Source organism: Nyctibius grandis, chromosome 5 (assembly GCF_013368605.1).
Source record: "Nyctibius grandis isolate bNycGra1 chromosome 5, bNycGra1.pri, whole genome shotgun sequence".
Classification (NCBI taxonomy): Eukaryota; Metazoa; Chordata; class Aves; order Nyctibiiformes; family Nyctibiidae; genus Nyctibius; species Nyctibius grandis.
This window is the reverse complement of record NC_090662.1, coordinates 63,237,788-63,254,281: the sequence shown is the minus strand read 5'-3', so window position 1 is coordinate 63,254,281 and position 16,494 is coordinate 63,237,788. Positions and strand designations below refer to the sequence as shown.

At 39.9% G+C, this 16,494-nt stretch overlaps 1 protein-coding gene across 4 annotated transcripts in view; it reads right to left on the bottom strand.

The window, feature by feature from the left end:
• Positions 1-16,494, bottom strand: part of LARGE1 (LARGE xylosyl- and glucuronyltransferase 1) — a 300,056-nt gene that overhangs the window by 23,996 nt on the left and 259,566 nt on the right. For all 4 annotated transcript variants that reach the window (XR_011048183.1, XM_068400631.1, XM_068400632.1 and 1 more), the window contains 2 exons: positions 11,719-11,874; positions 231-394 (listed from right to left, as the gene is read on the bottom strand). Coding sequence is in view for 3 of the 4 variants with exons in the window: in XM_068400631.1 (XP_068256732.1) it covers positions 231-394; positions 11,719-11,874 (320 nt within the window). In the remaining variant the exon portion in view is untranslated. The remainder of the gene's footprint in view (positions 1-230; positions 395-11,718; positions 11,875-16,494) is intronic.

The window sequence follows — 16,494 nt, the reverse complement described above, 5'->3', positions numbered from 1 at the left end:
GCCTCCCATGAACTCTACCCACAGTCGTGTGTGCACTGCAGAGATGAAGTCTGGATGCATGTGTGATATCTACATGCACTACTCCTAATTCAAGAAAGGTCTTACAGTATGACATCTAAGTTTCTACTAACGTGAGTTTTTTCTTTCCCCAAAGCATTACATAGTTGTACTTCTCTGTAAGAAAATATTTGTTGTCTCATGCTTCATCACGAACAAGAGATTTTCCTTACCTGTCCATTGAAAGCTGAGCCACCAGTGTTACATCGGTATTGTCCGAAGCAGGCTCATATTCGTAATGTAGAAAATACAAATGAGTGCGATGGACGGTGAAACGTTCTCGACGAAATTCATAGCATAAGTCATCCTCGTCCAGCTCAGACAGCTGTTTCTGGAGCTGTAAGGAAAGAGTAGACATAAAGAGAAGTTCTTTATAATTATTTTAGCAAATCAGAGAGAACGAGGAGGTTGGGAACTTGCAGTATGATGCAATGGGGAGTGGAAGTGGAACATACAGAGTAGCATGGTTTTCCCAAGCCTCGCTCCTGCAAGTCACTGGACAAGAGATTAGATGAAAGCACTTGTAAGTAAATTGATAAGGCAGGCAGACCATTGTATTATGGTCTATATACTGTACATATTATCTGTATTACTTTCAACATCCAGACTAGCAATGAAACAGTGAACAATCACAAATTTAATAATCGCCAAGTTTCAGAGTTAATGCTCCAACATGATGCATAATCTAATTCCTTATTAGCAGCAGTGTTTCAAACTACTTGCAGACATACAGCTCCAGTAGACAAGACTCAGCAGCAGGTTAAGCTTGTATGCTGGACTGAGCGATTCCTGTTCTGCTGCCTCTGTTGAAGAATAGTAACTGCTGCTAGCAGCATGGACAGACAGCTGGAAAAGTAACATCTTTAACCGACCATTATTTCGTCTCTTGAGATTTATATATCTGCACCAGTTCAATTTTGCAATGAATTCGTCTTTAAACAGCAGTGGTGCCAGAATTAAGCCTACACTTTTAACGGGATTTATGCTTCTGGATACATGGTTTGAGAAATCCAAGGGATGGCAGATTGACAGAGAACAGGTATTTTTTTGTCTCCCTTGGAAACCAAGCCCCTTCAAAGTCAAAATGGGCATCTCAAAGCAATCCAATCCCAAGTCACTTAGACATTTAGCTTTAAGAGAATAAAAGTTTTGCTCTGGGGAAAGAAGGAAGAGAAAAACTGACCAAATGTCTGTGCAGCTGACCAATTCCATTCCTGAACTATATTATTTTAAAGCCAAACATCTGGCTAATTATTTAAAATGCATTAATTTAAAAGGAAAAATAAGTCATACCTGCTGTAAAATGTACTACAAAATGTAATTAAGATGAAAATGATATATGGCCTTAACATGTCAAATAGAATTATGTTTGTGTTGCTCTAAAATGTAGGTTATTAATAAAGGTATCATTTTAATATTTTATTTCTTAAGAACATCCTACAAGAAGAATACGATTGCATATTTATCAGTACTTAAGAAAAATATTCATTTTATAGGAATTTTACAAGTTTTGATAAAAGTGCACTTCAAAACTGTTTCATGCAACAAACAGATTATTGAATTATGACATTCATTTACATTAAAAAATATCTTCTTTTTGTCCTGTTCAGAATGATTTAAAGTAATAGTTTTACCATTTTCAAGAAAAAAAAATGGAAAATGTAGGTGATTCTTGTTCTAATACTGTGTGAAGAAGAGCTTGGAACTATAAGCATAATGGTTGCCATCAACAATAATGCTTACAGCTGAATGTTCTCCTGTGAAGGCTGACGGAATAATTCCTGATATTTTCCTGTACATCACTCTATAATCTTCTTTTGAATAATGGAAATATCTCCTTTGATTTCAATGAGTTTTGGATCAGTCTCTCATTATTCTGTGCTATTGTTCTGCACAGATCTTAAAACATCCCTCAAGAGAGATTGCTTTTAGAAAGATGAGAGTCTGAATCTTGATAAATCTTTACTCAAGCAAAACTTCTATTGAAATCAAGATCTCTTTTGGTGGAACAGAAATCAGGAGTTCTTTTATGTATTCTTGGAGTTTCATTCATTCTGCTTTACAAATCATCATTCAACTGAGCCTGTACTTCATTTTCCAAATCACATTCAAACAATATTTGAATTAAACCCAATATTTACAACAATGACTAAAAAGAATACTGTATCTTTCTGTTTCTTCCTTGAAAAGAGACATTAGGATGCCCTTAACAGAATTATCAAGGAGATGATTGAAATTTAAATGGTTAAAACAAAAGCAAAACACATTTCAGGGGTACCTTACTATCCTGCTGTATCTACAAATGACCAGGCTAGAAGTTTATAATTGCACAGCAGCTATTAACCAGGCAGTCACTGAATGATTATCAGATTACATTCGGATTGCAAGCTAAGAGGATATAAATACTTAATTATGAGTTGCAGAATAACATTTGGGGCTAAATTACAGCTTTGTGCACCACAGAGCCCTAGGTGGGGGAAGAGGAGGAGATACAGCTTTTTAGAGGCCCCAGTATTTTGTTGGTGAAACCAAGTCACAGAATTGGTGACAGAAGTGAAGGAGATCAGCAAACAGCAGAGGATCCCTTCTGCTTCAGGGAAAGGGAAACCTTGCTCTTTCTGCTGCATTTCTTAGGGTCAGGATTTTGTCTCTGTCCTGTCAGACTTTTCTTGAGCCTGTAGCTATGCTGATAGTCCGCTAGGTTCTCCCTGGCACTTCCCATGACTCATGCTCAGTACTGTATGTACTGTTGGGACCCAAGAGAAGAGATGAGACAGCTGTGTCCATACCCCTTGGAGAGAGCAGTCCTCAGAAGGACTGTGAGCATGGTGTGCTCTGACTCTCCCCCAGCCTCTGCCCCCAATGCTCTTCACTCGAGTGCAGGCAGGCTGCCAGGAGGAAGCCCAAACACAGCCTGTCTGAGAGCCCTGGCCAATATGTGGGCATCACTTGGCAGACATGCAGCTCCATCAGCATTTTGCAGGAATGGTTGTGCAATCCTTGCCTGCTCATACCATGAGCCCAAACTGCTAGGCAGCCTTAGGAGCCATGCTCTGCAGGCTGGGCAAACACAGCTTACTTAAGGTGTGCTCCTTCAGGTAGGACAACCAGCACAGGACAGGTTGTGATCTGGCCTGTAGCATTGTCACCGCATACGTGGCAAGCAGTTTGTGTTAAGGATGGGCCTATCCTGCAATGGTGAGGCAACAGGCACTCGAATGAAATACCGTGTGATTATCCATATGAAAACTCCTCTTCTGCTGGAAGCAATGCTGGACACACTAGGCACTCTGGATTCGGTTCAGCAAAACTCGTAAGCTCACAAGCTACCTCACTGAAGCTAATGGTACGACATGGAGAAATTATCAGGACCAACAGCTGGGTGCCACACAGTTTTATGCAGTTTAAGAGCCCTTTTCCTTCTCTCACTTTCTTTATTCTCCCTATTCATATATACACTTAGATACCCATGCCCCAGTATCACACACACATATAAAGGCTGCTTTGTCTTTACTATGAAGAGACACATACAATCTATAAATGCATATTGCACACAGTCACAAGCCATTTTTACACACATATTTAAAATGAAGAATGTTAAAGATGCATGCCATTCAAAAGATAGGGAATTGATTAAGACAGACACATATATATCCTTAAATTTATCTTTCTGAGTTACCTCATATTATTTTTCAGTTACATGATCACATAAAATTTCTCCAATGATATAATCTTATCTATAGCACGCATATTGTGTAGATCCATTATTTACAGACAAAGAACTTATAGCTTCGTTTAAGGTTTGCTCCCACATTATGTCTTCTTGAAATGATGGGTTTACAATGGGAATGCTGACAGATCTATGGAAACAGATGCTTACTTAAACACAATGCACCATCAAAATGAGAACCTTAATATCAGCTGGATTTGATAAAAAGATGGCATCCCCATTATGAACCCCTCATTATACTTACAACAATACACCTAATATAGCAGAGACTTCTCAACCTTAGAGTGACAGCATGTATTCTCATAAGTGAGTACCTGCTTAGCATAAGATTCACTGTTCCTACAAGATTTTCAATGCTAAGGCTACTTGCCACTGAGCATGTGGGAAATGTTACCTGTAGGAAACACTTTCACAGTTGAAAAAGGTATCCTTTTCAGACTGTGTATGATAGATGTTCTCTTAGGAAATACTGTAGTGGGAAACAAGTGCTTTCATTAGCATCATGATGTTTCTTTTTTCAGAAATAAAAATGGCAGCCATGACACACACAATACCAAAACAAAGAGACAAATACAGAAAAAAATGTATGCTAGGTTACTTCTCTGGGCAACCAGCTGTGGCAGGTGATGATCAGACTTCATCTCAGGAAACGTAGTCTTTGAAGCTAGGCTGGCCAGAGAGGCACAGGCAGGACAGAAGGTATTCAACGCTACCATAAATTCTCATGATTTACCAGGTCTACTTGTCTGACTAATACATTTGTACGAGATGAGGTGCTGTTTTCTATCCATGTGATAGATAGCAGACCCATATGATACATGGCATACAACATGTACCCTTCACTAGTGAAACTAGTGAAACTAGTGAACTGGTTAGTTTGCTCATAAATCTACCTTCCTAAGGCTGTTCCTAGTGTAAGCAAATTTGTGATCGGCTTCGTTTTTTTTTAACTGCTGTGTCACAGAAACAATTTACTTCCCACCAAAATCTACAGGATTTAATCTCAGATGAGATCAATCCAAAATCCAGGATCAGATGTATTTTCTTAGGGATTAGCAATATTTTAAAAAACCACCAACAAACAATGTTTTGTCTCTAGAGGCTATTTAGATCTTGGGGAAGGAGATAAAAACCCTAATGTAGGCATCTCTCTCTCATCAAGTGGTTAAGGTGAGGTGAGATGACATTAGGTTTAAGTCACTCACTCAATATCATGTGAACACAACAGGAACCGAGCAGCTTAGATGAAAACTTTTAACTTTCAGTCCATCTTTCCTTCTCCTAGGTGTGTGCAGTTAAGACTCATAGCACAAAATCAACTCAGCTTAGCCACTGAGATGAAAACAGCAGCCCAGGATGAAACTATAATCTGGTTATAAATGGCAGCAGTTTAATTTCCTCCTGTGTAGCTGTCCCAGTTCCCACCAGTAGACAATTTGGATTGCAACATTTAGCACTTTCAAAGTGTGTGAATTAACTGTTGCCTTTAGCATGGCATAAACAAAGCAGATGATGATGTAGAGAGGAAAAAGCATTCACTGAGTCTTGTTTGGGATGACCTACATAAAGTACTTCTGGCTTCTCCAATGATTAGTAATAAAAGCCAGACTAATCCCACGTCAATTAAACCTTTATTTCTCCCATGCCATAAAATTTTGTATGTTTGCTATGGGTCAAATTGAACCTTCTGTGAAACAAAGCTGTGCTAAGGACAAAGAGGATAGTGTCTGAACAAGCCTACCTAGCAAGAGGAATTTCACTGCAGCATGTAAAAAGTAGCTAATACTCTTGCTAAATAGAAGTAATGCCTTATTCTGACTGCAAATAATCAACACAATTAAGACCCAATTTTTAGGCATGCATAACATCTTAGACAGTTCTGTATATAAATACAACTTCCCTTGATCTCAGCTGCAGATCTTGGATCTTGGTAGTCCTCTGCATCTCCTTTCCCCAGGTGCCTGCCAAACCTTCTTGGCTGAGCTGTTCCCAGACCTCCCTTGCAGCACAGTGCCTTGACAGCTTGGTCTCCTTGCTTTTGTTTCCCCAGATTGTTCCTGGCCCTTTACCTTCTTGTGTGGCAAGTTCCATGGTCTAAGTCAGTTCCAGCCCTGTTTCTAGTCCCATGGTCCCTATTCAAGCAGTCTACCAACTCCCTATACCTACAAGCACCCATCAGTCCTTTCCTCTTCCTGCTCCAAACACTCTCTCTCCAGAACCTATGTCTCAATTAGCATTTTCTTTTCTGCCTTTGGTCTAGCTTTCATCCCTTTTATATGTGAATCCAGATTTTTTCTCCTCTGTACCATCTGGACATCAGTGAAGGCAATGGATGTCCCTCAGAAAAGAAACCAAATAAGTTCCTGCTTTCAGCTCTACTGTCCAGTCAGAACCTGGCATGAAGCATTCAGAAGAAACGGTCACAGAAAATGCCAGTCTTTGTCCAGGTCCCCTGCCTGCAGCATGCTCAATTCTTCCATGTCTCTGGGATATATATAATCTGGTCAGACATATCCATGCACACTCCTAAGAAAGAGTCTCCAGAGATCTGAGTCTCCTTAAAGTCAAAGAAAACACTACCAATGATGTGTAAACCATGATTTTTCAGCATTATGATTTGCCTAAGTTTTCACCAGATTGGCAAAAGACATGTTCCTGGCCCAAAAGTCAATTCCTTCTCTGAGTATGGAGCATTTCCATGAAGAGGCTCTCAGAACTTGTGGTGTGGGCAACCCCCCCCCAAGTTTTTCCCCATGTTTCACTTTAAAAAAATGAGAGAAAAGAAAAAAAGAGGCATACCAGCATGACAAAAAAAATCCCAATCCACATGATCCTCAATCTAGCAATATTATAAGCAGCTGAAAGTGGTACAATGGCAACTTTCAGCCAACTAACAGGATGGGCTACCAGCTCAGCATTTAATAACAATAAGTTATAATAATCGAAACAACACCGCTGGGGAAGTCAGGATTTCACCTCAAAACAGCCATATACCATCTGTTATTACTAGAGAAAGACTATGCCATGACAAAATAGTAACTTTAAATCCCAGTCCTACAAATGATGTAGTATTCTGAAATTCTGCAGGAACAAAGGGTACTCAAAGCATCAATTTGACTGCAAGTTCAGCGCCCTGATACTGACTTGGAAGCTCCCTTTGCATGCTATTTTTAGACATTCAAAAATTGCTAAATTTGTTAGTAGAGTTTAAACTACGTGGTACATTGCTAGAATCTCCTGCTCTCCTGGTGAATATTACAAGCTGGCATGCACAGCTATTTGCTAATATTAAGAATCTCTGGTTTTGCACAAAAAAAGTAAATAAGTAAAACGACACTTACTAAGTAAGTATACACCTAAGCAAGCGTTTTCAGGGAGAACTAGATTTTTTTACACTGTTTCTTTGTATTGTTGATTTGAAAATCTGGAAATAAAAATCTGCAGAGATTTTTTTCATGTGTTTTCTGAAAGTCATCTCTAATGGGAACCCTACTGTCCTTTTTTTAAACTGAGTGAAATCAGTGATAAACTTCCCACTGATCTTGCTCTGGTCTTTGGAAAAGGACACAGGCTTCACTAACAGGGGACACCCCATTCAACCTTCAGATTTAATGCTTTGGCAGAGGTATCTGGTGAGAAGCTGTCTGCAGGAAAGAAGTTTTATGAGACCATTAAAAGGCTGAGTGTATGCCTGTGTGCTAAAATCAGGCTTACAATATCTATCTCATAGTGTAACTATAGATATAGGCTGGTACATCGAAGATCCTGTTGAAATATTTTAGGCTTTACAGTAGGACCTTTAGAATGAAACGCTGAACATAAGCATTAAAAACCGACAGGAAACATTCAAATTCGAGATTATTGAGAGCTTCACCTTCGTGAGTTTCCCTAAAATCTTCTGCATTGCATCAAAATAAGAATGAAGGAGTGAGAATAGGGAAATAGCATGGAATAAGTAGGATGGAGTAACTAAGGACATGCTCCAAAGGCCACTTGAGTCAATGGCTGTGTTTACAGGAGTATTTGGTTCATATTCTGAATTTCCCATCCAGCATCTACACAAAAGGCAAAGGGGTAATTGTAATACCAATTTGCAGAGAAAGTCTGCTCTGTGTAACCTCATTTTAGAACATATCAAATAAAGGGGGCTTACAGTACTGCTCTACGGCAAGGAACATGTGGGAGGCTCCTGTTCACAGCCTGTCCCTGCAACACACAGGGTCCTTCAGCTTGAGTATTTCAAGGAAAGGATGAAACATGTATGTACACATAGACATACATATAAGCATTTTTACATAAACAGAAAAAATACCGCAGTCTGTATTTCTTTGCCTCCAATATTTCAGTTTCAGAGCCCTATCTGTTCTGTTCATTCCCATTTGTAATGTTTTGGAACCTAATAATGGTGGTGTTTGGTGCAGCTGAAGATCAACAACTGACTAGATCAGGACTATGCAGTATAAGATCCAAAGACTGCCTTTAGACCTCTTAAAATTCACTCTGTGGTATTATACTGTTTTAATGTTTTAGCAAACATTAAAAAAAGAAAAGTTCTAATTCTTCCACATGTATATAGATATATATATTTAAGCATACATGCATGCACACACATATGCAGAGGAAGAGTGAGAGAGATTAATGTAAGGTCTGATTACCTTTTAAACTAATGCCCCTTTACATCTCTTTGGCACTGTAAAGACTCCTTAAAAAGGGAAGAGACATAATTTACATTAATTTTAAGGCCATCTCAGTACTGATGAGTAGTGTAAAAGGGCCTTAGAGCAACAGAAGCAGCCCAACAGTACCCAGTGCCACACTTCCTTTTCACGTTTTTCAAATATTTGCATTACAAATGAGATTCCTTAATTACAGGTTACATTCTAAATAAAACATCATTTCAAATATTAAGCTCTAGAGAAGCAACGGCTGGCATATTGGAACAAGACCTTAAGGGTAGATTCTAATACAGCCAGACTGTGAGTGACAGACTCACACCAAGCCACTGCTTCTTCTACAACAGGGCTCGGTACATTTACTGCTTAAGTAATTCTCTCTGATTATAAAACCAGCAGAGTTATTCTAACATTTTGTCCACTGGTTCACAGTGCAGAGGAGCACAGGCAGCTGAAGGAGCACCTTTTACCCATATACAATGCCTAGCATAATAAAGCCCCATTGTGTCTTGGGGCTGCTAGTCTCAATTCAGAGAAGAAAGGAAAAATAATAGGTATTAAGATAAATCAAATAGCAATTCCTACTTTATACATACTTGATTGCAGAAATTATAACCTTTTATGTAACATACATGCTTAGGAATCCTAATGGAAATGTATGGCTGCATCTTCTCAGACTAAAGGTCCATCTAGCCCAGCATCCTGTCTCCAGCTGTGAGCTGGCTGCCTAGAGAGGAATGTAAAAGCAAGGTGAGTGTACGATGATGCTTTCTCAGAATGCTCCCCTAGTCCTGAACTTGTGATTCAAGGACTTCCTGCACCAAAGCTTAACAGCTCCTGATTTATTTTCTTTCCATGAAGAGTCACTTTTGAGCATATGTATATTTCTAGCAACATTACCTCCTGCTCAAAGCTTCATTACATCATGGGTGAAATGTCTGTCTTTGTTTTGAACCTGCTACTTGCTATTTCCACTTCATGCCCCCTAGCTCTTGTACTGGGAGGAATGACAAACAGTGGTTCCCTGCTCACTTTACAAGATGCTCCATTTCTGAAAATTATCCTGCAATAGAACATGGGAATGTACTGTATTTTAATAGGACACCTGTGACACTGTATATGCTACAGCAGACAGAGGGAAAGAGTGGTTTTCATGATAATCCTGTTCTTAGGGTCTCATAACTTCAAAGCTGAAAATTGCTTTCTGTATTCTACAATAAAAAGGACATAGTCAAGTTTAGAGGGGAGCTTACATCAAGGGTAACTAATAAAAAACGAATGTCTTCTCCTAAGTGACTGCTCTTAAGCTATCTGAAGTTAGATTTTTTCCTATATCTGATTGCTTTGATAGAAGACTGTTAACATTTTGCTGCCTCTTGGCAAGTTAGGACTCTTGTATTTTTGTATGTCTAGCTCATTCTTTTCCAGTATCTCTTTTCTTTTTAATTTATAAATGGAAGAATGTTACATTTCTTTTTCAGACACAAGCCATACCATATACCATATTGCGTTCTACTTGTCTTGAATAAGAAACAGGCTTGAACAGTTAGTCATTTCCAGTGTCTGTCAACTAGATACAAGTTCAGTAAAATGAGCCATTTTAAACTTTCAGGACTGACATTTTCAGCAGCAAGAACTTGCATTCACTGTGCACTGCTCCCCAGCAACTTGTCGTCTAGAATAAATCTGTTTATTAAGGATTTACAGAGCTCTGGAAAATATAGCAACAAGTCTGTGACTGCATTCATGCTCATCGAACCCACACAATATATTGTGAATTCAGTATAATTTTAACCTGCATTCTTAAAGTGTGATGAAGGTGTGTTTTGTTCCATTGTCTTTTTTTTTAATGTCTCACTCCCCTTATCTCTTCCTATCTGCCTATTGTACCTTGATGCCTCTGACTGTCAGACTCTTAGTAGTCTTTTATGACATTCAGTTCACTTGATTGTGTAAAAGCCTCTCACTCTTGCAAAGGATTTTCTTTCTCCATGTGCTTTTGCTCTCACTGTGCACTCTCTTTCTCTCTCTTCTCTCTCATCCCTGCTTCAGTCTCTCCCAGTTAATGTTTATCTTCAGTTTCTCATCATTCCCCACTCCTTTCAGAAGACAGTGGGATGGTCAAATAGGTATTGGGGAAACCATGCCTTGGGCTAAAATATATCTATTCAATCTCTGAGTGCTATAGTTAAAAAATTGGGAATGGTATCTCCTGTGGTCATTTTATCTGCAGACTAAATGGAAACACTACAAGCCTCAATGATGCTATTGATTGCCAATTACCTCTTAACTGCTAATGTGTACATGACACTGGCTTTGCTTTATTGATTTTTATATAGAGAATGTTGTATATTTTAGAAGTTTTTTTTCTTGAAGATAACACAAAATGTTATAGGTTCCTTTTTATTTCCTTTCAGACTATGTAGCCAAAATTGGTACTTGGTCTAGAAATCTCCAGAGACCACATTATACACAAGGAGTTCATATACATCTGTGTATAAACGTTTCAGTTAATATTTTTTTACATTGGAATTATATGTACCAAGGCATACACGCACATAAGAACATCTGTATGTAAACATCCTTGATTTCAACCATTTTCAAAGGATTTGCTTCGTCTGAAATGTTCTGATTGCAAATTTTATGCAGATACACATAAATGCTGCTCTGTTTGGTTAGGGGCAGTGCAGAAAAAAACTGCAGTCTCACAGCCTATGTGTACCTCCAAGTATTAACTATTCTATAGTTTGCAGCCTGGCAAAAACTCATAGACCTAAATCCATCAGTCTTGATATTTTCATTTCTTCTTCATTACTTGTGCATTAGTATCCACTAGCCAAAATTGACAACACTGTATGCTGAACAAACACACAGCAAGAAACAAGCCCTTCCCCTGGAAAGTTTTAAGTGTAAGGGTGAGATTTGCAAAATTGCCTAACGGAATTAACAGCCCAAATCCCCATTTTCAGTTTGTGATGCTACCTTTGTTGGGGATTTTTAAAAGGCAAGGTAGAAAAAAACACCAAAAAAACCCAGGTGAAAGACAGGATTAATATGACAGTTTTACAGGTGAGGAATTGACGCACAGAGAGATTAAATGATTTGCACAGCGTCACTCCTGGAACTGAGCATTGACCTCAATTCTCCTGAGACCCTCCACACTGCACTACCCACACCACCAACTCTCCAAGTCTTCAGGTAGCCTGTGCCTTGTATGAACCACCCTTTAAATTGTCAAGCCCTAGACCTCCCACTTACATTTTCACTGTTAACATCTGTCTCACTGGGGCAGCCAAAGAGTTCCCGTCTCAGCAAATTCCCATCATATTCCAGGAATGTTAGGTAGAGGTTGCGGAAAAACTCCACGTGCTTGTTTTTCACTCGCAGCTTCTTTGGTGAGTTCCAGTGAATCACCTCCGAGGGAAAAAAAGAGAAAACACATCCTGCTATTAGAAAACATATTTGCTTTATCTGCTCTTTTTATGTGTGTTCAGTTTGCTGCCCTCTTAAAAAAAACAAAAAAAAAACAACGCTAATACTACACAGACTTCCTTCTGCTTTTTTATCAGGAAAGCTTCGTCACGTCTTTCACAAGTAACTGCATAGTATACAGGTGATGTGCTTTGAAACTGTTGAAGAAGGTGGCAGGATGAGGGACACAGGGATGTAGATATTAAACATTAATCTCAGATTTCCACGTGACTGTTTCAGCTAATGAAATTGATTCACTGTTTCAGGCCAGGCAGACTCTTCTCTGGTTAGGTATTGGGAAGAAAAACCTTGAAATTAATTCCTAAACCCATTTACACCCTTCAAAAAGGACTGAATTTAATCTGACTTCCTTTTTGCCATTGCTTTATTTAAACAAGACTGATCTCAGTTGCGTTACACAACACAGTGATGCAGTACAATGCTTCACCCTTTGAATTCCAGTCTCTAGCAGGTATTTAGCCTCTGCTAATGGGAGATGACTCTCACACCAGCCTAGATTTAACTCTAACGCTGACATAAAGGGCCTGATTTTCATTTACATCAAGGCAACTTTGCACTGCTGCCAGTGTGAATGAGAATGAGGCCCTAAGGAAAAACTAAGAGGCAGCCAAAAGTGGCTTGCAGGAATGATTTCATTTTATAGGGGCTGTATTTTAGGCATAAGAAAAAAAAACATGGAAGGCTTTGTATTCAGTTTTATTCCTGTGACTTCTAAAGAGAGTTAAAAAAAAAGTCTCCCTTGGGAATATTTCCAAGCTAGGAGTTCTGGAGGTTCTCTGAATCCATTAGGTTAATTGCGTGAAGCACTATGTTACTCACACACAGCCACAGAGCTGCAATGCCAGCTGCCGAGCCGGTCGCACGGTAAGCTTTGCTCTGAACGCTGCGTTTGTGGGAGGGAATGCACAGAGATGAAGCGCAGCACGTAGAACAGAAGCAGCCCAGAGCAGATGAACGCAGTTCCCTTGGTGTCAGCAATGCAACCCCACAGGACCACGGAGCCCTCTGAAATTACGCTATCTGTTGCCGAATGAGTGGACTGGAGGAGGAAAGAGCAGGACATAGCCTGAATTCTTTCTGTACTAACTTCAGCAAACTACATAGTCTCTCCACTGAGTATTTATACTGCCACAAAAGCTATGTCAGTCTCTCCTACATACCCAACACCAATGAAAATATCTCCTGATAGAGAAAGCTTTATCCCTTCCTGGGATTTCACTGCCGAGGCTACTAGGATGTCAGAAAACCACACATGCAGTTACAAAAAAGCAACTGTAGGGAAAAAAGATCATTTCAGAAATTGGCAAATCACTTTTTCCAGTTATAGGAATGTTTTAAATCAAGATCATGATGCATCTACACACCATATAAATCTGGGAAATTATTTGGACAAAAGTACTTGGTGTAGATATTTTTCCCAGGTAATGCTACACTCTGCTGGTTTTACATTCGTCCATATGTTTGGGAGTGCAGCTTAACTGTGCAGTAACATGTTGCTGCAACATGTGCTGAAAATACAGAACACCACAGAAACAAAAGGAGCTTTAGGTAGGTTAGGATATAAACTTAAGATGACAGATTTCCTCCACTGAAAAATGGATCTTCAAAACCTCCTTTCTTTGAAAAGAACTTGAAAGGCATAGAATGGAAACTGTCTGCTGGTAACATGCACTTATTTAAGAGTGGATCAAAGAAAGCTGAGAAGCTGGCAAACAGGACCGAAAATACTTGCAAAGAAAAATCTTCTGTGTGTTCTCCCTACTACTCCTACACTTCACGTGAGTTTCCTTTTGGATGTCTTCACGAGCATCCTATCCCCCTGCTGAGCACCCTGACCACTCACCCCAGGGACCGTGAGCACTGAAATGGCTAATGATGATAAACTCAGTAACTGTTATGGGACAGGCTCCCTGGTGCTGCAGGAATTTCCCATCAACATACACTATGTCACATCACAGTCAAGTACTGGTGTTGATGCCTCTACACAGTTATGTGTGGGCTGATGTCAAAGCCAGAGAACTGCAGTCATCAGCATAGAGGCTTTTTGCTGCCGTGCTTCAAAATCTGTTGTGTGTGTAAAAGCTGGTAAGTGTCAAGGGCCTAGCTGGTGGTTCAGATCTGATCAGATTTGAAGCGTGTCAGGATGCTGCACGTGTACAGATGTCAGGGGAGCCTGGAGTGAACTGAAGAAAGCTGAATGGAACTGATGACTGTTCAGAAAAGCTGATTTTTTAATCAAGAAAGACAGTACACACCAATGCAGCTAAAGAACATCAAGAAATTATGCAACCATCTGGGATCACCTGAGGTAGGACAATCACAAAACAGGTCTAGCAAAAAAGCAGGCTGCTTTTCAAATGTAACATGATTAGATAAATATTATGGGATTGTGATGGACAGAGTTTGTATGCCTTAAACAACTTGTTTGACAACTCTGGCTGGAGGAGGGTATGGGTGCTACAGAGGCCTGCAAGTCTGGCAAGAGATAAGGGCCTTGGGAACAGAACACCACCCCTGATGTGCCTTAATTGTTGTGATTTACAACTCTGGCTGGAGGAAGAGATAAGTCCTGTGGAGGCGGGATGGTATCTTTTCCTTGGGACCAGCCTCCATGTGCAACAACTTTGCAAGGCATCAACCACGCTTGTGCAGAAGCGGGGTCATACAGCGGACACCACAACTAGGGGAGATCATGACCACCAGACACCCCTTGGGGGACCACCGACTCATTTCGAGAACAATCTAAGACTGCAAAGTGCAGGCATCTCAATTAGCATGAGAAGCGAGCAGGGGAGGGGAGACAAGAGGGATGTTACCACCCTCTCTTATCTCGCATGCAAATGACCTAAAGTATTTAGACCTTCTCATTTGGGATGCTGGTGCGTGCTCCCGCCCGCCACCTGAGGACCGATCCTGCAAGCGATTTACCGAAGAAGCAACTCTGCAAGCAACTTACCAACTCTACAGACAACTTACATCGCTGGATCCAAGGGTGGTGATCTCTCTTTTCCTCTCTCTCATAGTCTCTATCCTCTTTCTCTTTTCCTTTTTCATTTTCTCTCTTTTCTCAACGCCTTTAGAAACCCAAGACACTTATAACCATGCAACTTTCCCTGTATTAATAAATTGTTCTTAATTTCATACCAGTTATTTGGTGTCGTTTCACCTTAATTTACTCCAAGGGATTTATGAACTAGTTGCGACAAAGTCGTAACAGGGATGTATGAAAGCACAAAAAAGAACAGCAGGTTTCAAAAAGCAACAAGACTCTTAACCATTGACATACAACTCTACATCCGAAGACCGTATTCTCTTTTTGCTGTCAGCTCACAAATTCACCTTCAGTTCTGACTGTAGCTGCCTGATTTGGTCTACTGCACCATCAGCCACAGCAGAAGTTGTCCAACCCAAGACATCCTTGCACAGCCTGTCACGGGCGTCAGTGAGGTACACAATGAAGACAATGGGCTGCACAGGTAAAGCTATGGGCATTACGTTAGAAACTTTATTGTGGGCAACAGCGAATTGATTTGAGAAAAAAAAATCAGTTGGAAAGAGACTACAGGGAAATCACAAGGAAAAAAAAAAGTCAAACTTAGAATCCACTTTATTTGCAGACCGAGAAAGTGTTATCTCAACATTAAAAAGAGAAAGTGAATCTAGAAACTAAAAATCTCATTACTACAACATCCCCTTTCCAAGACTGAATAGCACCATAATACTGTGTTTATTTCTTTTTCTATTTTCCTTCCTAGTTTCTAAGCTATTCCAAAGCTCTGTTGGCTTACAGAGGAAATTGTAGCTATAACAAATAAAATTCCAGTGCCATTATCTAGGTGAACACCTCAGGAACAGGGCTAGCCTTCAGGCTGTTCCACAGATCCTTCCCACTCTTTATCAAGGCCTCCTGAGAACTAAGAAAAATATGCTCCTTAATCTTCATTTAGCAATTGAAGTACTGAAAGATCAGAACTTAAAATTCCACATCTATTTAACACTTGGTTAGTCGTCATTAAGCAACTTGGCACTACCTACATTTCTGTTAATACCATCCTAGTTAATCAGCAACCGTTACCACTCACTGATTACGCTCAGCCAGCCTCCTGGAATACTTCCATACATTTGTGACCTAGTGAAACAGGGTAACTGCGCCGATGATTCCCATTTATTTATCAGGTTCTGACCCAAAGAACTCAAACAATGACACAGTTGGAGCCTCCTACACTGGCAACAGGATCTGAGATGGAAGATAACAGAGGATGTATATGCTGGTGGCGCGTAGGAGAGGGCTCTAAGGTCAGTTATCTGCATGGAAATACACTGAAAACAAAAATCCCAGCAAATCTTCTTAGGTTACCAGCTGCATTGTCCTCTCTGGGGAGATTAAATATTTCCAATCTGATGTTCAAGCCACTAAACAACAAGCTTCAACACAATATTATTTCTATAGGTACCTTTATTCATTTCTCCCCTGAAGCATCTTCTCTCTCCAGAAGAACTATTAGGCCAAATGTTTTCTTAACCACAATCTTTTCCATTTTT